This window comes from Oryzias latipes, chromosome 18, assembly GCF_053564925.1.
Source record: "Oryzias latipes strain Hd-rR chromosome 18, Olatipes_Hd-rR_3.1".
Lineage (NCBI taxonomy): Eukaryota > Metazoa > Chordata > Actinopteri > Beloniformes > Adrianichthyidae > Oryzias > Oryzias latipes.
This window is the reverse complement of record NC_136254.1, coordinates 12782978-12805315: the sequence shown is the minus strand read 5'-3', so window position 1 is coordinate 12805315 and position 22338 is coordinate 12782978. Positions and strand designations below refer to the sequence as shown.

The 22338-nt window shown below is 44.4% G+C and overlaps 2 protein-coding genes across 12 annotated transcripts in view; one reads left to right on the top strand and one right to left on the bottom strand.

Moving 5' to 3' along the window:
- Positions 1 to 19346, bottom strand: part of col4a6 (collagen, type IV, alpha 6) — a 113434-nt gene extending 94088 nt beyond the window's left edge. For all 8 annotated transcript variants that reach the window (XM_078935933.1, XM_078935936.1, XM_078935937.1 and 5 more), the window contains exons 1-2: positions 19039 to 19346; positions 18901 to 18955 (exon numbers count right to left, since the gene is read on the bottom strand). In XM_078935933.1, coding sequence (XP_078792059.1) covers positions 18901 to 18955; positions 19039 to 19049 — 66 coding nt within the window. In that variant the 5' untranslated portion in view covers positions 19050 to 19346. The remainder of the gene's footprint in view (positions 1 to 18900; positions 18956 to 19038) is intronic.
- Positions 19347 to 20348: 1002 nt separating this feature from the next.
- Positions 20349 to 22338, top strand: part of col4a5 (collagen, type IV, alpha 5 (Alport syndrome)) — a 62554-nt gene continuing 60564 nt past the window's right edge. For all 4 annotated transcript variants that reach the window (XM_011487663.4, XM_011487662.4, XM_078935942.1 and 1 more), the window contains exon 1: positions 20349 to 20614. In XM_011487663.4, the coding sequence (XP_011485965.1) occupies positions 20540 to 20614 (75 nt within the window). In that variant the 5' untranslated portion in view covers positions 20349 to 20539. The remainder of the gene's footprint in view (positions 20615 to 22338) is intronic.

Sequence of the window (22338 nt, the reverse complement as noted above, 5' to 3'; positions counted from 1 at the left end):
TTTGGTAAACTTGATTAATCTGGACGGGTTTGGATTCTACTGATCTTCTCCGTTTGATGTTTCTACGTCTCGCTTCTTCTGCCTATCTCCTTTGAAAACATGTTGTTTTTCTTATGTTCTGCCAAATGTAAACTCCTTTTCCCCCTTAAATAAAAATTATTGAATGACTGAATGAATGATTTTTGTAATCAGTGAGGGAATTGATTTGTCTGTTGTTGTTTTTATAGTATTTTTGAAATAAATAAACTAAACTTATTTATTCCTGAGCACAGGTGTGTTCCCAACAAGCAATAAAGTTTGATTCAAAAACAAGTTTTTTTTAGGCCAAATAATTCCAAAGGTGTATTCAGACTGGAAAAGTTCGTCCCAGACCAGGGTCCGCTTGGGTGTAGTCAGACTGAAAATTTGTTCCGGATTATCAGGGAAAAGAAACTCTGGTTCACTTTAAGCGAACCAAAAGTGTCCAGTCTGGACTACGGGTCCCTGTGGTGTGGGTTCTGGTCCCTGCCCCTGAGCGCTGGGCACTCGCCATACTTCCAACTGTGGCTGAGCCTGGTCAGGCCATGTTTTACAACACTTCCTGTGGAACCCCTCTTCTCCTGGGTGTCCTCCCCCTGGGCGGGGCTGACCCCTGCCTTGCTCTCTCCTGGACCAACCGTGGGAAGGGTAGGTGGCTGCCTGGAGCGCGGGGCGGGTCTCCCTTGGGGGGTCCTGACTCGTACCTGGTGTTGGGGTGGAGGGATGCCCAGAACTCCTGGGTGGTGATGAAGTGCTCGTCTGGGGCTGTGGGTGCTCTTCTGGGGCGGGGTCCCGTGTTGGGCCCTCCCTGCGTGGCGGGGGTGCTGCTCTCCTGTTTGGGCTGGAGCTTGCATTCTCTGTCCCCCCCCATGCCTCCCTGCTCTCTAGCTTTGGGGGCCCCCATGGCGGTCCTGCTGGCCCTGGCCCGGTGGGCGTTTGTTCTCTATCTGCTGCCGTGTTGGTGTTGGGGGGGTCCTAGCTGCCGCTGCTGCTGCAGCGGGGGTCTTGGTGTGGGGATGACTGGGCACTCTCCCTCCTTCTATTCACATTCCATCGTCCATTTTAGAAGAACATAAACACTCACTTGACCACAGGTGTTAGCTCACCTTTGCACAAATAGTTTGCATGATTGAATGAAATGTTTCCCGCTTGTTGGTTTGAATGCGTACGTATGCGTGTGTGAACAATATTTGTGTCGTGTACATGTTGACATGTGAACGTTTTTGGAGCCAACAGGTATGTTTATAACATTTGGGTGTGTGTGTGGACAGGTCCCGCCCTTATAGACTAGTAGTACGTCTGAACCTCACTGTAATGAGTATAACCATCCAGCAACTTTTTGCTTTATGGTGCTTCATGGTCCCCCCCCCCCCCCCCCCCTTCTATAATCACCCTCCTATCCCCCCTCTCTAACATCCCTCTCTCTTCTTCCCTCCTTTCCTTTTCGGTCCAGTCCAACACAAAAGATTTTCTAATATGATTGAAATTAATAAAGTTTGGCCTCGATTACAAAAGGGGTTTATTCAGACATACCTCTATTTTGTCAGAAGATTCATAACCCCTTTTGGTAAAATAAAATATGTCCAACACAAGAGGCTTTCAGCTCTCATCTGACTGCCCAGCTGTTGGACAGGACAAGTTAAAAAGCTGGATCCCACTGAAGCTGCAGTGGAAAAAAGTTAATAAAACGTCCTGAAGGCCCTGAAAGCCTCACAGCACAGGTATCAGTCCAGATTGAGTGGACAGGTGTCTGTTTGACCCCCCACCTATCCGAGCACATCAACTGCATGTGTTCGGGTTTCCAGTTTTCCATTTGCTGTCCTGCACATGTGCACAGAGCACAAAAAAACACTTTGGGATCACTGAGCACAATTTTACCATAAATGATCAACAGCAGATTATCCTTTAACCAGAGAAATATACTCATTCTAAAGATTGTCTGTAATGGTCCATGTGTTCATGGAGGGTCAGATTAAACATAAACCTGCAGGTATTTGGACAAATGATGTGTATGTCAAAGTCACAGACAAGACAGATACACAAACACACACACACACACACACAAAAAAGCAGAAGGAATCACTAATCGTCAAACTTCTGAATCATCTGCATAACCCCAACCTGTTATTTTGGCTAATAGAAGCAGTTTCCATGGTTGATGGTTTTCTTTCATTAGGCAACCCTTCATTGTATTCAGGCTGGGGAAGTTGGGGGTGGGGGGTGGGGCGCACATTCCTCTTTCGTAAAGCAAATGAGAGCAGAGCTGTATGAACATGCAGCCCCCCCAACCCAATTGAAAGCTGTCAGCTCCTCAGAGCTGCATGTGCACTGCATTACCGCTGAATAATAAACACGTGCACGCTCACAGCTTACATGTGATCAAACAGACAGACTAAACACAAGAGGATGTCACAGAAACACGGGACCCCCACCTCCCCGCCCGACATACACATGGAGGTCTGTGGTCCAAAGTACATTGGAAGTGTTTATAAAAAGTTAGCATGAATTTAAAACATACATTTCTCTGAAGTTTAACAGGAAATACGGTGACTCTCCATACTTTGATGGTGGTGGTGGTGGTGGGGGTTAACCTAAAAGTTAATAAGAACAAAGAGTCCAAGAAATTTGACGGCCACCGGAAATGACTTACAAGTCACGTTCAGTTTGTTATGGATGTCTGTTTAAAAGAAATGATGCTATATTCAAAAACTTTTACTACAGTTTCAAAGCAAAATTTCCATCCACTAGTCATGAACATAAAAAGGTGGATGTTTTGTCTTGTGCACACTTTTGTCTCATCCATGTAAATTTTGGTTTGGCAAGGTCTTTCTCTCTTCAGACCCTGACATCCTCTTGACATAAATAAAAATTGAAAGAAGACTTGGGAGCTCAGTTGGTAAGGTGAGAGACTACCACGCAGGAAACCAGGGTTTGATTCCCGGAGGGGACTGAACAATGGTACCATATCAATGGCAATCAATTAGCATCACCCAGTGAGGTCCCTTGGGCAAGTCCCTTAACGCTACTGCCTCCCAAGCGCGGATTGCCTGCAGCTCACCACTCCCCCAGGGGATGGGTCAAATGCAGAGAACAAATTTCCCATTGTGGGATAAATACAGTGTAATAAAATATAAACAATTTAGAGGAATTCTCAGAAATGCGTGAATGGATCAAAGTACCGCTGTGGGGTTGTAAGGAGTGAAGATTATAATTCACTTAAAAGCTCAAAATAGTTGATTCTGCATGATATTAAACTTCAAGTGCACTATTTTGCTAACTGTTCCCAACCTTTGATTACTGTAATAAACTCTACACAACTTATCTTTAGTTTGTAACTCCTTTTCCGACTGAAGTTACAGTTATAAACTGTATAAACATGAATTATGTAAGTAAGAACCCTGAAGAACATCATCTCAGTACAAAGCTAACTAGCATTGATGTTGGTTCGAGTAACGACACTTCCTGCTGTTTTCTGGAACTGTGTTTGCCCATTAAAGGACTTTCAAAGAGGAGCATTTTAATCCAAATCTAATCCCCGAAAAAGCAGCTGAGTTTATGTTCAAAATGAAAGGTAATTCAGATCATTTGATTTCCTTCATGTTTATCTATGAGGCTTTACGGCAGAAATAGGGGGAGGCTGGGCCTGGGGTGTCGGCGCCTCCGGGGGTGGGGCCCCTGGGCAGGGTGGGCCTGGCCCCCTTGTTGGGGGGGGGGGGGGGGGACAGCTGTTTGACCACCGGGGGACAGTCTATCAGCTGTCCCCAACTTGCCCCCTTCCTCATATAACCTCATAATAGGGTGAGGGGGTGGGGGGCTTAGCCTGCGATGAGCCTTGGGGGGGGGGGGGGGTTTACTAGGCAGTGGCCCCCCTCCTATGGTTGCCGTATGGAGTGGGCCCCCCCTCTTTCGGTTTCATTTGCACCTTAGACATGTAGGGCCCTTGGTAGGGGGGGTGCTTGGACATCACTGCCAGCAAGCAGCAGATGTCCTCCTAGCACCCTACCCGCCAATTTTAACCGCACCTTAGACATTTAGGGCCCCTTGGTGGGGAGGGTGAGGGGACGTCACTGTGAGTAATCAGGAGATGTCCCCTTAGTGCCCTACCCGCCAATTTTAACTGCACCCCCCTTAGTACATACACCCCTCCCCCCCTCAATATATACATCCCAACATAAACACACACACATGCACACACACACTCTCTCAAACACACATACACGCACACACATTTTGCAAGGAAGGTGGGACCTGGGACCATCTGTCCCCTGCCTCTTCCCTGGTGGGGGGTGCGGGCCCCTTTGCAACGGCGGCCGTGTCCCCGGGGTGCCGGCTTCCTGGGCCCGGCGGTGCTCTCTCTGCACGGTGGGGGGGTTCACATTACATCTGAGCCGGGGGTGTTCGTGTCCCTGGGGGGTGGCTTCTGGTCCTTGCTCCTGAGTGCTGGGCCCCGCCAAATTTCCAACTGTGGCCGAGCCTGGTCGGGCCATATTTACAACACCCCTTTTGGGCCCTCTTTTTTCCCCGGGGTTCCCCCCTCCTGGGCGGGGGCGGCTGGCCCCTGCCTCGCTCCTCCCTGGACCAACCGTGGGCCGGGCGGATGGCTGCCTGGAGTGCGGAGCGGGTCTCCCTTGGGGGGTCCTGGCTCGTACCTGGGGTTGGGGCGGGGGGATGCCCGGAACTCCTGGGTGGTGGTGGGGTGCTCGTCTGGGGCTGTGGGCGTCCTTCTCCGGTGGGGCCCTGCGTTGGGTTCTCCCGGCGCGGCGGGGGGGCTGCTCTCCTGGTTGGGCTGGGGCGGCGCTCTCTTTCCCTCCGTGCCTCCCTGCTCTCTGGCTCTGGGGGCCTTGCGGCGGCCCTGCTGGCCCTGGCCTGGGTGGCGGGCTTGGTCGCCCGGGCGGCGGTTGTTCCCTGCCGGTTCCCGTGTGGCGTTGGGGGGATTCCGGCTGCCGCTGCTGGTGCGGTGGGGGTCTTGGGGTGGGGATGGCTGGGCACTCTCCCTCCTTCTTTTCACGTTCCACCATCCATTTTAGAAGAACATAAACACTCACCTGAGCACAGGTGTTAGCTCAACAGACTGAATGACTGAAATATTTCACACTAGTTGGTTTTAAGGCATAAGTATGCGTGTCACTATCTGTTTTGTGTACATGTCGACAGGTGGACATTTTTGCAACTAACAGGTGTGTTTATAACATTTGAGTGTGTGTGTGGACAGGCTCCGCCCTTTTTTTTCTTTTTTTTTTTTCTTTTACATTTAAACCTTACCATAATGATTAACAACCAGTAAACTTGTTGCTTTATGCTGCTTCATGGTCTTATCCCCCTTCCCCTCCTATTATCACCCCCTACCCCCCCTCTCTCTAACGTCCCTCTCTCTTCTTCCCCTCTTTCCTTTTCCGTCCGGTCCAACACCAAAGATTTTCAGACATGTTTGAAATTAATAAAGTTTGGCCTCAATTACAAAAGGGGTTTATTCAGACATACCTTTGGTTTGTCTGAAGATTAATAACCCCTCTTGTTAAAGTAAAATATGTCCAACCCAAGAGGCCCTCAGCTCTCATCTGACTGCCCAGCTGTTGGACAGGACAAGTTTAGAAAAAAAAAAAAAAAAAGAAATAGGGGGAGGGACCATATTCTGAAGTCAAAGTGGGTTAATAGTTCAAGTCCTCTGGTCGCCCGCTTCCCTGGTTTATCTTTAGAAAGGACATATGAACACACCTTGTTCTGAATTTCTTTCTTCCTGAGGCTTAGTTCAAATATGTTTTTTAAAACTTGCATTGAAGCAACGAAGTTCTCCCCCCAAACCCCCCAGCAGAACTTCTGATGGGCTTTGCTGGAACAACTGCTTCATTTATCTATTGAAAGAGCTGCAGAGGCTTAGCCAAGCTTTACACAGCTGGAAGGGTGCGCCACATCGCAAAAGTCTTGCCCCAACACGCCACCAGCTCCCCCCACCCTCCACAAAACAAGACCCTAGATCTAGATATAAGGAGGAGGGGGTCATTCTGGAATAAATCCTGACATAATCCAGAATAAGTGATGGTTAAAAGCCCCCAGATTACAATGAAACCTACCCATCCCAGGTGGGCTGAATAAGAAAGGGCAGCTGTGGAGCAGAGGTCCACCTCTGATCTGAAGATCACAGGTTTGGTTCCCACATGTGTCAAAGTGTCCTTGGGCAAGACACTGAATCCCACAATGCAATGGTAGTAATAGGTTGACAGTAGGGGAGCCACCCTTAGTGTGTGAGAATAGGTGAATGGGATCATGACTACTCCAGACTTTGGGCCTTTACGTCAACCAAAGTTGGGGTGGGGGTGGGGTGTCGGACCAAGTGTCACATTTATGGTTCAGATGGTGTCACAAAGAGGGACTGGGTCTCGATGAAAATCGCTCCCCTAAACATCTGAAGTGGACTCTAAAGATGGATAGAAGGAAGCTCCTTCTTATTAACGATTAATCCTGAAAATCCGCCCCCCTCCTAAAAGAAGTCTTTTGCCTTTATCTCTGACTTCACCTGGATAGGGGCTTAAGAACGTTTAATGTCCGTTTGATGTTCACTGAGGAGAGAAAGAGCAGGTAAAGGAGCACTTGTGTCTCCCCTTCTGTTCTGTCGTGTTTATTCATGTTCTTTTCATAAAGAGTGCCCTAACACAAGAGCATATTCAATACAACATAAGTCCATTTTCATCACTGGAAAGGAGCAGTGAGAAACAATTAAATTACTATTTTAATTCTGCCTCTAGTGGTTCCTTGTGAAGACCCTGTAGCATCCTCAACCTTCCATCCTTCCAGATCAAGGTCCAGATTTGTAAATATTGTAGCAGACTGCGATGGGTTGGTATCTGTTGGGGTTCTGCTCAGTGTTCTATGCTCTGGAGCTTAGTGAATACACCAGGTAGACATGCTTGATGGCCCTGGGTTCTGTCATTCAACCTGTTGTTGGGGGTTGAGACTTGTAGGGTTCAGTTATTGGCTAAATGAGGGAATTGGGGGAGGGCCTGGTGGGTGTTTATGGAAATGAGACTTTTGGAGAATGTTCTACTTTTTCTGAGTCTGTTGATGTAAAGCCTTACTCACATGCACTTGGGTAGGGGGTTGACCGATATGGGGGCTACAGGTTTTTGGATTGTCTGTGCCCGTGGAAGGTCGTAGAGAGAAGGGGCTGCATCTTAAGAGGAGCACAGGTGTGTCTTGCAGTTCCATTGAGGCTTGTGCAGTCACCTTAGGGCATGTCATGAAAATGGAACGTACCATGGAACGAGCACCAGTCATTAGTAAAATGCCCACTGGATCCTTACTGGCCTCACGAAAACCCTGCACACATAAGATGTGCGGGGAGGCCCACATAAACTACAGGAATGCCCTAATTGCTTATTTTTCTCATTTTTCTAACAGCCATGCTGCATGCAAGGGACACGCAAAGAGCAGTCACCTCTAATGGAATAGCACTAATAGGCTCCTTGCACACTGTTCAGGGAGTTGATGAAAAATCCATACAACGCACCTGGATCTCACCTACTTCCCCCTATACCCCTTGTGCTATCCTATGACCCCACCCTTACATTGACGTATTATCCCTACCATGACAAAGGTGGATAAAGGTGAAGAGGACTTCATGTAATCCATGAACACCAGTGAAGATCACAAATCATTGAAGAAAAAAGGTTCAGCACACTGTCCTGTGGGGTCTAGATGACCCAACTACCAATGTTAAAGTGCCTAGGATAGCACAAGTGTTTCTTGCCCTTACATTTTACACAAGTGTCCTGGCGCCCACAGCATGCCCGTAAAAAAAATGTACATAAACATTTTCATCTTATGGACTCGCCTAGTGGTCTACGATCTAAAAATTTCCTGCGGACCACCTGCAGGCCCTGTACAGATTTGCTAAGTTTTCACCCACAGACAGCCTGTATCCACCCGTAAGGGCAATTGTGACTAAAGGCAAAGCTGTATAGTGTTTACCGTCTACAGTAACCACAAAATAAAGAAATCTAAACCGGATCGTGTCTTATGCTACATTTACACCGGCCTCTGCAATGCATTTTTAAGTTGCCTCTGTCACTGTGAAGTCTATGTAAACGTGCAAATGCGTGTTTCTAGCTTCCGCATCCAAAACTGTTGGATTCGAGCATTGATATGCAAGATTTTGTGTCTGTTTTCAGGCTCTACGTTACGTACAAAACCCTCAGCCATTGAATGCACGTTGAAAGTTAGACCAAGTGAACCGGATTTGGTAGTGACATTTGGGTGGCATCTAGAGGTGTAATGATTTGTTTTAACAATGATTTGATTCATATCATAATTTGTGGCTGCTGATACATTTCATAGTCAATATTAGTTCATTTTTAACTATCTGATTCACTGACCTAAAATCGATCCAGTGTGACATAGAGATAAATACCTGGGTACTGAATAGTGCAAGTTAGGTTTTCCAGATTCCTTGGATTTCATGCAATATAATCAAGTGTAAATGAAATATGTGTTAAAAACAAACAAGTAAACAAGAATTAGTGACAAATCCATCCACATTTTAGGTTCATAAAGTTAAGCCTACTGTTGTTTTTCCAAATCAAAATAATACAAACTTAACATTCTACCACACTGGTCACATGTCTTTGCAAAATTCAAAGTATTTCAACACATTGGACTGTTAGGGTTAAGGGATACGGTGTTTATTGCCATTATTGTTATGATATTGTTGATATTGTTATAATGAATTGATCATTTTTTGCTGCATCACAAGTCAGTGTCCACTTTGGTCATTTTTTTCTTTTTAGTAAAATAAACATATATTCAATCCAAATGATATTATACAAAATCAATTATCAATTGATACTATGATACATGTGTTAGTATCAGGTATCGGCACTCCATTGTGAATAGCACATGCTAAAAGCCTGTTCAAGAATCTCCATTCAGAAACTCAGAAGGGTTTCTATTGATACGTTTCCCTCCTCACAGTTTCTCTGAAGTCTGACCTCTCCAGAGCAGACGGGGATGAAGCCCCAGAGAATTCAATGTTGATCGAAACTGAACCAGTGTTGGCTCATAGAATTTCACTGACATTTTTCAAAACATTTCCACATCTGAAGAGAGACTGCAGCATGGTCAAAGTAGAAATGCGTTCATGTCAGCAGAAAACATCTGAGGAGCAAACAGAAGAAGCACTAACAAATGCGCCATCATGGAAACAGTAAACCAAAGCAGAAAATGACCAAGATGAAGTTTAAAATGAGTGAAATAATAAAGAAACGCCATTTTGAATCACACTCTGGTCAGTGCCACAACCCCCCCACCTCCGTGTCAGATCTGATGTGGGACGGGGTTTTGATGCGACCGCCTCCTTCTTTGGTCCAGTTTCTGAAGGACTTTGGGGGTAAGAGAAGCAAAGCAGGGAGGGGTGAAAGTAACTATGGTGCTCACATGGAATGCACATGTCACCCCCGGCAACGGTTCATTAGCTATCACCCCCCCCTCCCCCAAATGGGGATGATAAGTCCTAGGCCCAGACCTGTTCTGCGCTGTCATCCCTAATGTCATCTAGCAGGATCAGGAATGCATGAACATTCCTGGAGGGAATGCTGTGACAGGGCTGAGAGGGGGGGGGGGGGCACCTGCTGATTCCTTCTCAGAAAATGATGGATTGATGAAACGAAGCTGCAACCTTAAACAAACGAAGGAGGGAGGGGTGCCAAGAAAGTTTACCCAAAATATAACTCTCCCCTCTTTATTCCCCTCTGACCTTCTGATTTTCAGAGTGCTGAAAATCCCAGCCCTCCTCAATCACACTGGTTACAGTAACACACACACCCCTCCATCCCCTTCTGCTCTGATTAATGTAACCCTTGTGCTATCTTAGATGACCCCACGCTTATATTGACGTGTTCTCCCTACCATGACAAAGGTGGATAAAGGTGGAGAGATTTCATGTAATCCATGGACACCAGTGAAGATCACAAATCATTAAAGAAAAAAGGTTCAGAGCACTGTCTAGTGGGTCTAGATGACCCAACTCCCAATGTTAAAGTGCCTAGGATAGCACAAGGGTTAATTTATTGAGAACATTAATACTGTAAATAAATTTAGGTTACTGTTTAAATGTCAAATAATTGGTTGATACTAGTTAAATTTAATGATGTATTAGTAAATATAATTTATATGAGTATGTTAATGTATAAACCAAGTATATACATGTGTATATACTTGGTTAAGTACTTAGATTTTATATTTGTGGCACATTTGTCAACTTGATGTCAAGTTATATTTCTGTGTAAATTGAGTGCATGTCTTTTTTTTTTTTTTGAACGGGCTTCAATACGTTTGATGCTTGAGCCCAGTCCCTTTTGGTTAATGTTGGTTATTGGTGAAAAGTAGTAAAAAACGTCAGGTTTGAAGAACCAAATAAACTTCAAATTTCAAACGTTCAGACTCTTCAGCTCCTTTAAGCTCTTACATGTTTTCAGCTGCTTGAACCGTTCTGGTTTGAAAACGTTCTTCTGCTTCAGAAGCTTCCACCTTCGGTTCTTCTCACTGTTATATTTTAAAACGTGAAGTTGTTTCATGCTAAGTGGAAATAAATGGTTAAATCCCTCGTAGACATTTTGAGCTCAGCAAGCTTCAAAGATCGGTCAGAATTTCAAGATTCAGTTTATTAATATTAATGACAGGACTTTAGCAGAAATCGATGATAAAGAATGTTTCTGTAATCATTCACTTTGTTTATATTTTGGTGAATTGTGTTTTGACAATGTTTAGAAAAAAAATGACCAGTAATTATTCCAAGAACAACTAATATAAGTGTATTTGTGCTTATTGTACATTCAGCTCTGTTTGCCATTTTTCAGGAACTTGTTCATATTTTATACTTTCAGATATTTAAACCGTTACAGGTCATATCAGATTTTTCTCTCACTTTTTTTAACCTTTTCCACTTAATTGACATTTTTTTCCAACTTTTAATTTAATCAAGTAACTGAAGCTGTATTCAACATTTTTATCTTCTAAACGCAATTTACTTCCTCATCTGTGCTGCAATAGAATTTGAAAGTAAAGGCAGTCTAGTGTACGGAGGCCGGCTGCAGGACCGAGCCAAACTAACCATTCTGGGTTTGATAAACTTCTTTCTTCAGTTGGGTCAAGTCCGCCCGTTTCATTTCAGCGTAGACTTTCTTAGACGTGTGTGTGTGCATTCTTCCAGCAGGTGTTATCATGAGATCATCACAGGCCTGCGGCGTGATGACATCACACACTGAGAGGCTGCAGAGCCCCCTCATTAGTGGTGGTGGGGGATCAGAAGGGGCAGTAGGGAAAGGAGCCAGAGGATGCTGAGGCCCTTTGCCCCATAAGGAAGCTGCCCTACTGAAATGCTTCAGACTATCATCCTACGTTGGAATTTCATTGGTCATTGATCATGGATTATAGATTATGAACATTGTCCCCCCTCCCATGCTGACTGAGTGCCACTGGTAGGTCAGGCAGTAAACATGCACATGTGCAAACAGGCTTGAAGAACTGCAGAAACACCTGAGGAGAATGCCAGAGACTATTGAAGGGGGGGCTGCCCACACATGACCAACAGCTAAAACACAGTAAATTCTGCCTGATGGACATTGAATTTTCTCTTGGGGGTTCTAAAACAAATATCAGAGCCTGATATCCTGCTTCCCAAGGATTCACACCTGAACTGCGTGCGTGTGTGTGGGGGGGATAAATGATGAGGGGGTTACCTGCTGGGATTACCTGTCTGGCAGAGAGGCGGGGGTGACGACGGATGGAAACAAAGGCGGAAGCATGTTATTATAGGGCGGCTCCAATCAGAGCCTTCCGCAGGATCACTGTAACCATGGAAACAAGGTATGTGCGGGGTGGGGGCAAACATAAAAAGTTTTAGGATGGTCCTGAAACAGAACGTGAAGGAAGCATAGACCCCCACCCCACCCTCAACCCCCAACATCCTGAATCGGCTGAGGATCGCTCTGACATTTGCAAAGGAAAGTGAGCTGACTTTAACACCCCTCTACCAAAGTACACAGAACTGTGCACGTCTGCTGCTCAAACACATCTCCAGCCATGACGCAGGGAAGACGTGCATGCCGGTGTGCACATGACAGCTGCACCTCCCTAATATCATTACCTTTATTTTTAGTTTAGTTTAATCAATTTTTTGACTTTGATATTATTGGCCCTTCAAAATGATATTTGCCTTTTTTTCTTGTTTTTGTTTTTTGGGGGGCTGTGGGGTTTCAGTTGAATTTGTGTGAGTTTGACTGAAATTGTTCACAAATTGTATTTATTAATCTGCAGAGGTTGAAGGAGATTCCTCTCTATTACATTTAAAAAGCATTTTTTTCCCAAAGAAATTTTATTTTGAAATTGGAAAAGCTGCGTTCTCCTATTTTCAAAATAAAGTTCAGTGATGTTAAAGGACAAGGGAAGAGCATTGAGGAAGACGGTTAGAAGTCAAATGCAGTAAACCTGTAGACGTTTTTTTAAGTGATTTTTTTATGTCCCTTTTAATTTATTCATCATCTTTGATGTTTGTTTAGTTTCACTGAAAAAATAAAACAATGACTTTGCTTAGAAAAAATTAAAGCAATCTGTCACATATACTATTTTTTGCTTCTACTCATTGTAAATAGTTTAGTATAACCTTTCACTTTGGTGCCCAACTCTCACCGAAGACACATCGCATAACTTATAAAGTTTAAGTTTAAAAGAGCCCCTCCCTATGTTTTTATTATTGCTACAGCAATGGTTATCTTTGTTTTTTTGTCAATGGTTTCAACACTTTACAACCAGCAGATCCATGACCTTAATGTTGATCTACTCTGTGTTCTGTTTTCTCAGCTGACTGAAGACACCTGCAGCAGGTGTGATTGGGGGGTAGATTAACAAACCAGCAACACAGAACCAAAGATGGATCCAGGAGAAATAACAACATCCCAATGAAAGTGCATTTCTTCAGAAGTGAAATAGGCCTGGAGGAAGTGGGGTAAAAGAAACATTTCTGACAAGTTTACACAGCGCTCCGACCTTATCAGGAAACCCCCACTACCACCACCACACTGCCCAACAGTTCAGAAGCCTCCACAGACCTAAACTCAGAGTGCCCACAGGTTTGATTCCTTCCTTCAGTTAACCCTAGTTTGCCTGAGGTCAAAGGAAATGCTGCAGCATCACCCCGTTTATCTCCATCCAGCTTTGGATAACCCTGTGAAGCTGGGGAAGACGGCAGAGAATCTTTAAACCATGCGTGTGCATGTCCACATGGAGCTGCTGCACCCCAGCTTTGTTTTCTGATCCTCCAGTCAGAAGACAGTGTCTGCACAGGCCGGGTATTTCCAGAGAAAACCTGTCTTTCATCGTCTCTGCAGGTTTTAATGGGAGGGCGGGGCACATGCAGAACCGCACAGAGAGCTGAGTCTCAGGTGTGGCTGGAGGAGACAGGAAGCTGGGGAGTTTTCCAAAAAGCTGCTGTCTTAACGTATGCTTCAACAAGGATCATAGGGATCCCACAGAGTGGGAAGTGAGGCTTGGAAAGATCCGGAATGTTGTCCTAGTGGGAAGGAACCACTACAAAAATAAAAATAAAAACAAGGACAAGATCTGTTGAAAAGTTCATAAAAAGTCAATTGTCTATTTACAATCATAAATGTTTATAAATGTTTGCTATTATTAAAAATAATTGTAAATTAAATTAATGATTACATTTGTAAATATTACTGTTTATAATTTGTTTAAAATGTGATACAATTTTTATGAATACTTACATCTTTACAGCTGTGAATAAATGGTTTCTGGATTATAATGAAATTTTATAAATGACCATGAAAGTTTGCAGGAGCAATGCAACTTAATACCCAGCAGCATAAATGAAAACACTCTGAAAAAAGAGGGAGTGTGACTGCAGAGTGTCCAGAAGGTGATGGGAAAAGGGGGTAATATGGGGAACGTATTGGGAAGAGTCTGGCGATACGATACGTATCCCGATACGCAACCCATGATACGATATGTATCCCGATACGCAACCCACGATACGATAAGTACCCCGATACGCAACCCACGATACGATACGTATCCCGATACGCGCCCCACGATACGATAAGTATCCCGATACGCAACCCATGATACGATATGTATCCCGATACGCAACCCACGATACTATAAGTATCACGATACGCGCCCCACAATACGATACGTATCCCGATAAGCAACCCACGATACGATACGTATCCCGATACGCAACCCACGATACGATACGTTTCCCGATACGCAACCCATGATACGATATGCATCCCGATATAGTACCGGAACATATTTCCTTTTTTTTTTTTAAATATGACTTTTTACATTGTAATAAAATTCTGTTTATTTAATGATCACAATATTAAGCACTGCAACTCTGTCTCATATATAAGTTGCTTTTACACAGGCAAATTCATAATGCTTTTATGTTGGTAACTTAAAATATAGAAAGGTAAGAATCAACATTGTAGGATTTTCACAACAAAAGAAAAAAAGGAATGAATGTGCCATAACCAACAAGGTTCTAAAGTATGTTTGAGGAAATAAAGTGGTTTATTTTCAATTTTGCTACCTGTAGCTTCTCCAATACTTTTAAACGGGGTGTGAAACAGGAGCCTGATGAATGACACTTCAAAAATAAAGGGGGGGGGCTCTAATTCTTTGCAGAGACAATTAAGTGTGTTGATGCAGCAGCAGCATGAAAGGATGGAGGCGCTTAATGTGGCAATGATGCTTTGTTTACATATCAGTCCGCTCTGCACCGCTGCAGCCATGCTTTCTCACACACCGAAGTAAACTGTTAACGGTCATCGCCACGACGTTGCCCTTTTTTCAAAGCGTTGTACAAATCACTCTGATCGATCTGGTCGCTAAACTAGAATCCATTGCTGTGAGGTTCTGCAGAGCTTTGGCCCACTTTGCCTACTGCATTTTAGCCGGTGCTAAATGCATTAGCCTTTAGCCGCTTTGAAGCTGCAGTGCCTCACTCGTTCTTATCTGAGCCGCTAAAAAGCACCGCAATCCACATTTTTATGTTACTGGCAGCAACATGGCATAGATTTTCAGTTCAGTGCCCATCCCAAGTAAAAACTAAGTATGAAAAAAGCTGAGCTCTTCCTGTTGTTTTGTGCATGTAGAGCTGCTCAAAGAGGCTCTGTGTGCTCTGCTGCCAGCTAGCGGTCGAAGGGTGAAGTGGAAAACAAGAGTCAGACACTAAAGGACGCTCAGAAATAATTAAATAAATATCGTCCTGACAGCATTTTGAAACGATACAAGAAGTATCGCCAAATATACTATCGCGATATATTGCCGAAACTATTTTTTCTCACACCCTAGTAATAAGTTCAAGAACAGGTGCTTTAGCTAAAGGCAAGGAGGTATATTTTTTAGAATGGGGCCTGTCCTGTTAAAGCTCCTCTGATACATGTTTTAGGAGAGGGGGCCCTGCAGAGACTGAAATATAGACGTTTCTTATAAACTGAATACACTTGCATTTAGCTGATGTAACAAACATAAACTTGGTAATGAAGCCTAAACTTGCTTCAAATAGCAAAATCTGAGGCTATGTTCGTATTCCCTCCCGAATACCAAACTTCTAAAAAACTATATACTGCAGGACTATCTAGTGCCCTGGATTTAAAAAGCAATTCAGACAATATGTTTAATACTTTTTGTTTTTTAATGACAAATATGATGTCACAGATTTCACAAAGTAAAAACCTAATAAATATTAACATTTTACAAAGAATATTTATGAATCCATTGTCTTCTGTGGATGAAAACATGGATGGTTTATACAAAAATAACTCAAAATACAGGGGTTTTTTTCACATCAAAAAATCATTCAAACACAGTGCATTGTGGTCCATATTCTAGTGAGCATCGATGTACACTGGTTTTTGGCAAAGACTCCTGGGAAATATGTAGGGCACTGGATTTTGCAATTGTAGATTCGGACAGTGCTACAAAATGGTGAACACACTATTTAGTGCACTAAGTAGTTAGTGGACACAACCTGAATCAGTCATTTTCTGAGTCAGACTTTGCAGCAGGAAAGTAAAACTCTCTGGCAGACTGTTTCCTTAAAATGTTCACATTTGCTTTAGAAGTATGTACAGTACCTTAGATGTCATAAAAGCTAAGACTTTAATCAGTTGGGGTCAAATTTGCACCACAAACTTTTGAGCTGAATAATCTTTGTTATGTAATAATTTGGGATGGGACTGCTGTTGCTGTGGAAACACGCTTGCATGACAATTGTAAACCTTTGTGCTTGTATGTGTGTCCATGTTTGTGTGGGAGCTGCGTGTTTAACATCCAAAGACCCAGACAATTTTCTAAATCCAAACCAACTTAAGAATTCCTGGTCCCTGCAATGTCAAAGCAGCAGAAAGATATGGAAGAAAATGTTTTCCGTCATCTAATCAAAGCTAAGTTTGTGTGTTGCAACAACCCTGGATCTAACAGGAAGGAGCATCACCCAAAACAGGTCAAGGTGAAGTGTTTCTGAAAGGAATATCACTAGTAACATGAAAGCCTGTCAAACTACTGTACACTCAATTTCTTTCACTCTTTTTACACGCACACTCTCTTGGACGCTAACTCTCAGTTCACAGTCGGAGTAATTCGGTTAATCTGAAACACATGACCTTTCTTTACAGCACCGTATCGCTCCGCTAACAAGCTGCTTTCAGATTTATCTGCTTAAACTCAAAAATCCGATTAAACCTTTTCCAGACCTTCTGGAAATCAGCTGAGAAATCCGACAAATCCCCATACTCTGTGCTTCAGAATTCTTTCAGTGTTTGAGCCACAGTCTGGAAATCTTTTTCGTTTCATCGGTTTTAAAATTTAACTTGAGCACACACATGCACATCCTCCAGGAGAACCTTCAAGACCCTACGAAGACCCCAGTTTGTGTCTTAATAAATGCATCAACTTAAAAACTCTTTCTGAGAGGACGGAAGGTTGAACATTCACAATGGGGTTTTATCAAGAGTTCAGGTGAATCTGTGGCTGCAGCTGAGTGAACAGGGTTTTATCAAAGATGAAGAAGAATCTCTGGACTGATCACTCAGGTGAAACAAGTGACAGTTTGGAAAAGAGAAAAAGGCAGGCTCACTACAGAACAGTGCTTGGAGCTCCTACTTAGAGTGTATCAGTCTCAATTAAAACAAACTACAAGAGCCATCATAGTGGAAAACACACGAGATGACAGCAAAAAAAAATCCTCAAGCCATCATTCCAGTCCAATGTGTGGAAACACCTATTTATAAAGACATGTGAGCATATAGTGTGGCAGAATGTTCTAATGATGTTCCCTTTGGATTTTTTTGATGTAAAAAAAAAAACAACAACAATAGTGGTCTGAAATTTAGGAAACTAAAATAAGATTGGAATTAACATTAATTTTGTTATTTGTTTGTTTGAATACATGTTTAATTTATACTTTATTATCTTGAAGAAATACAAGAAATCTGAAAAACTTCACCTGCACTGTTCAAGTGCACTGTTGAAGTTTTAGATAAAGAGGTCCTGGATCCATTTTAGGTCAGTGAATCGGATTGCTCAAAATGAACAAATATTGATCATGAATCTTATTAGTAACCACAATTTATGATATGAATCGAATCATTAAAACGATACACCCCTACTGCTAAGCATTGAATGCTCCTGTTTCTGGGTCCTACGGGCCCTCTGTAGGTTCGTCAGCTGCAGCTCCCCACTTTGGATAGTCTTGTCCATGACAGCTGCAGTCACACTTCTTCACCACACACACACGCACGCACGCACACACACACAGGATTTATGCAGAACATTTAGCTGTGATTTACAGGTCTGATCATAGCTGGACTGAATGTCTGATGTTCTTAGCTCTCTGTCATTGGCTGACAGTTTCATGTTCAGCTTTTGTCAGGATAAATGATACCATGCAAATGAAAAAAGAAGTCTTTGCAACAACAACAAAAAAGCATCAAGGTGATCAATTGCGATAATGTCTGAAGGAGACACAGTCCCGTCCTGACAGAGCTGGAGGCTTTGCCAGTGAAGACAGAGCTGTGAACGTGGCTGAAATCTGCAGACCCTGTGGCTGGGAAACAAACTCACATAGGACTCACATGAGAACCTCACTGATATGAAGTTTGTTTTGACCAAACTCAGCCGGTTTCCCATCACTCCCAATGCTTTGCTGCCTGGTTTGGAACAGGTGCTCAGATGTTTTCAAGAACTTCACTTTTCTATCTCTGCGTTGACTTTCCCAAAATGAAGCAGATTCTTCCCCTCCCGAACAGTGGTTTGGAGGATGAACGGTTTCAGTTTGGACATACTTTTAAACTGAAGTTTTTGAGCACAACTTTATGAAGAGAAGAATTCTGGTTCAAAAAACACTTTCAAAGAGGCTAGACTTTTTTGTGTTACTGTCTGTAAGGGGAATAGTTCAGTAAAAGGTGGAAACTAAAGAAAAAGTCCAGGATCAGCTGCACCAAAAATCTGATCATCTTAATATTAGAATATGTAAATCTTCTCAGCCACGCTTCCGCAAAGAGGCGTGGCCTGAAAGGTCCTTAATGAATCCCCAATATTCAATATTCATTAGTGAGGGGCGGGTCTTAACTTGTTACAATCACAGCGTCCTGCAGCCCGCAGCTTCACGCAGATTTCAAGGACTTCAGTACCAGATGATGACATTAGAGGTGCGCGTGCATGTGACACGTGCATCTGCCGAGTCAAAACGTTTACCACAGACTTCACCTGAAACCAGAACACGACTCAAACCTACTCTCACTGACATTCCACCTGCAGCCAAACTGAGTGGACCACCTGTGGGGGGCGAATAAGACAAAGGGGACTTACTCCGCGCGCGGGTCCAAGCTGCAGCAGCAGGGCGGTGATCACCGTCACGCACGGCCTGAAAGAAACGGACGCTGGTGTTAGCCTAAGTGCAACCAGGTCCACTCTGCAGGTGGAAGAATAGAAGACACAAGTTCTTACAGAAGACTCATTTCCTCCGACTGCTCCGGATCCTCTCTTCAGCAGCAGCGGCTCAAAACGCGCTCATCCACGGCGGCTCCGACCCCGTCCGTCTTCTGTCCGGACACACGCGCGTGGAAAGAAGTCCCCCTTGCAAAACGCAGCCCCCACCTCCACGCATAGACAGCTTCCACGCGTGTGAGCACAGACACAGCAACTCCCTTCGGTCCTTTCTCCTCTCAAAAACAGACTTGTGAGACTCGCCGAAGCCGCTGCCGCGCGCTCGCTGCTGCGCTCTCATCAGAGCTGCGCTTCAACTCTGAGCGCACAGAGAGGTGCAGGGGCGGGGCGTGCGCGTGCAGCTGCAGCGCTGCAGGTTTGGACCTCAGAGGAAACTGGAAAACTCAGACTGTCAGGATCACCGAGACGCTTCAAGATCCACGCAGAGTATCCCCGAAGTTTGACAAAGTTGTTGCTGGGATGGGATCGAGCCCGCTTTCAACCCAGATCGCAGTGCGGCTGTGCGCTCTGAACTGGCTCGGCTCGCAGAAGCTCCTGTTTCAGCTCTGCTTTCTATTTCAGTCGCGCACTTCTTCAGGATCATCTATCTGGACGTGCGAAACGTTGAAAACAAATAATACAAACAACAACACGAGTCATTCCAAACACTAAACTCTCCACGTAGATCCGTTTCTTTGACGTTTCAACTGTTTCCTGCACCGCATCTTTATGGGCACATGTCATACAACTAACACAAGTCTTGGTCTGTTTCCATCTCAATGTGTGTGAGTGTGCACGTTAGTACATCCACGAAGAACAGATCTGTGTCGTGACCCCCCCCCCCCCCCCCCGGACACAAATATTATTAATTTAAGGAGAAATGTCAGCAGTTGACCTTCACTGAAACTTTATGACTGCTTGTAGGAAGAACAGACCTGCTCAGGTGAACAGAGTCACACCTGAATGTTCACCTGCCCTTGGTAAACCCCCCCCCAGCACTTACGAATGTGACCCTTGATAATCCCACAGGAATGTGACGTGCCCGGGCGAAAGAAATCATCTCAGAAACAATTTTAATGGCAGAGCTTTATAGGACACCCCCCACACACACACATAGACAGGGACCTCCTGGGATTGGACAGGGTGTCAGATCCATCCATGTACACCCCGGTTTTAAAAGTAGATTAAAAACTGGGGTGTCAGACTAGGCTGGCCTCGACCTGGTTTGAGTTTTTATGCTGCAGGCGCTCAGAGGCAGAACCCTTTTTTTTCTCCCACTGTTGGAGCCTGCGCGACCTCTCTCTTGTATCACTACGCGTGGAATGTAGTTCCGGCTCTAGGCAGGTTGTTAGAGGAAAGAGTCTAGTGCAAGAGCAGAGGCGCGCGAGCCACAGCCAGAGTCAGAGAGTCCACGAGCGCTGCGATCATTTGCTCCTGTCCGGCGGATTTCCGAGCACGGCTGGGGGGGCAGGGCATGCAGGACAGGAGCGCGTGTCAGTGAAACGGAGCTTCTTCCAGAAAGATGAGCGCGGACTCGCGGCGGCTCCGCGCGGTGCTGCTCTGCCTCGCGCTGTGCGCTGCTGGAACCGACTCCAAGGTAAGCACTGGCCAGAGCCGGACAGCAGACCCGAAGGCCCCCCATGGCCCCCGGACACTTTATAAATAGAGAGTCTATCATGTTGAACTTGCGCTCATGCGCGTGCATTTAGAAGTTGGGGATAATTACAACAGAACTTTTTAGAGGTGGTTGAGTCATGAGTGGGATTAAAGCACTTCAGTCTGAGCGACAACACCGCCGCGTGCCTTCTTGCGCGCGCGGAGGTTTGACCACAGTTGTGTGTGCGTGTGCAGGTGCGTGAGCTCCACAAGCGTGCTTTCTCACGCGCGTGGAGGCGCTTTTGCTCATCTTCTACAGGTGAAGCAGCAGGTCCGTGTCTCTCCTCAGATCTCATTTCATATTCCAGGAGCTCATTCATTATTGATCAGTGGGAGGGGCTTGTAGAGTGATCCCACCCACACCAACGTATCTGAGGATTTGCATCCATTTGTGCATCTTTCTAGTATAGTATGTGTGCTTGTTAAGTGTGTGTGTGTGTATTGTGTGTAGTTTGTGAGGAATGCGTGAGTTTATATGGAGAAGATGTGAAAATCTGGATTAAAATTTTAAAGGGTGAAAGACACAGCTGTTCAATTTCGAGATCAGTTGTTTGATTATCAGATGATTTTTTTGTTTTGTTTCCCAAATTAAATGTGTATTAGATAGTTGTTTTTTTCACATTCTTTGTGTCCTAGGTTTTTCTTCTCAGGTTGTTTTTCTCCAGATTGTTTGTCAGGTTAGTTAGGTTGTTTGTTCATTTTCTTCCAGATTAATTTTTTCATTTTTACTCTGTTTATCCACTTTTTTTTGCTTTATTTTTTTGGTCTCAGGTAGCTTTTTTCCAAATAGTTTTTGTCTCAGGTTGGTTCATTCTTAGCTTGATCAAATGTTTTTGGTTTCTTAGTTTTTTAAACTCATTATTTTGTCTGAGGTTGTTTTTTTCCCAGGTAGTCTTTTTCTCATGTTGTTTGTTAGTTAGATTTGTTTTACAGGTTGTTTAGTTGCTATGTTGCAGCGATGTGAGGCTTTCTTTTGTTTCATGGAGGATTTCTGCTCAAAAAACAAAGAGATAGCAAAGATGTGAAGAAGTTCCTAATCTTTGCAGCCTTTCCGTACCCCCCCCTGGTGGAGAAATGGAGGCCTGACAGATCCTCTCAGGTTCTCCTTTCATCATTAGAATGCACAAAGACGCTTGTTCTGAAAGTTTGATAAAGCCTCAGTCTTTAAAAAACGTCAGTGTGTCTGAAAGACGCATACATGTGACGCACACGTGTTTATGCAGACATCATCTTGTGACCTATATGAAGTTGAAGTTCTTCACAAACACTCCATCACCCCTTCCTTCTGTGGACCGGGTGGGTTTTTTGGACCAGGGTGGGGCAGCTGTCTTTGCCTCACGTGAGCATGTAAAGGAGGAGGGCATTAAATCTGGGGTCTTTCATGGCTCTTTGTCTGGTCTAGTGTCTTTCTGTGACGTTTAGATCCTAAATAGACATTCCTTTTTTATCTGACGGGGTCTGAGGCGGAGATTAAGGAGGCAGTGGAGCGGGAACAATATGGCTGAGATCCAGACTGAAGATAGCTGCGACAGAAGTTTAGTCAACAGTGTGGAGGGGATAAGGACGGAGCTCCTGGATGTGTCTGATTAAAGCTGCACTTGGTTCCCAGAGTTCCTGCAGAGGTGTTTGGGTTTCCTTCTCCAGGATTTAGTGGACACTGCTTTT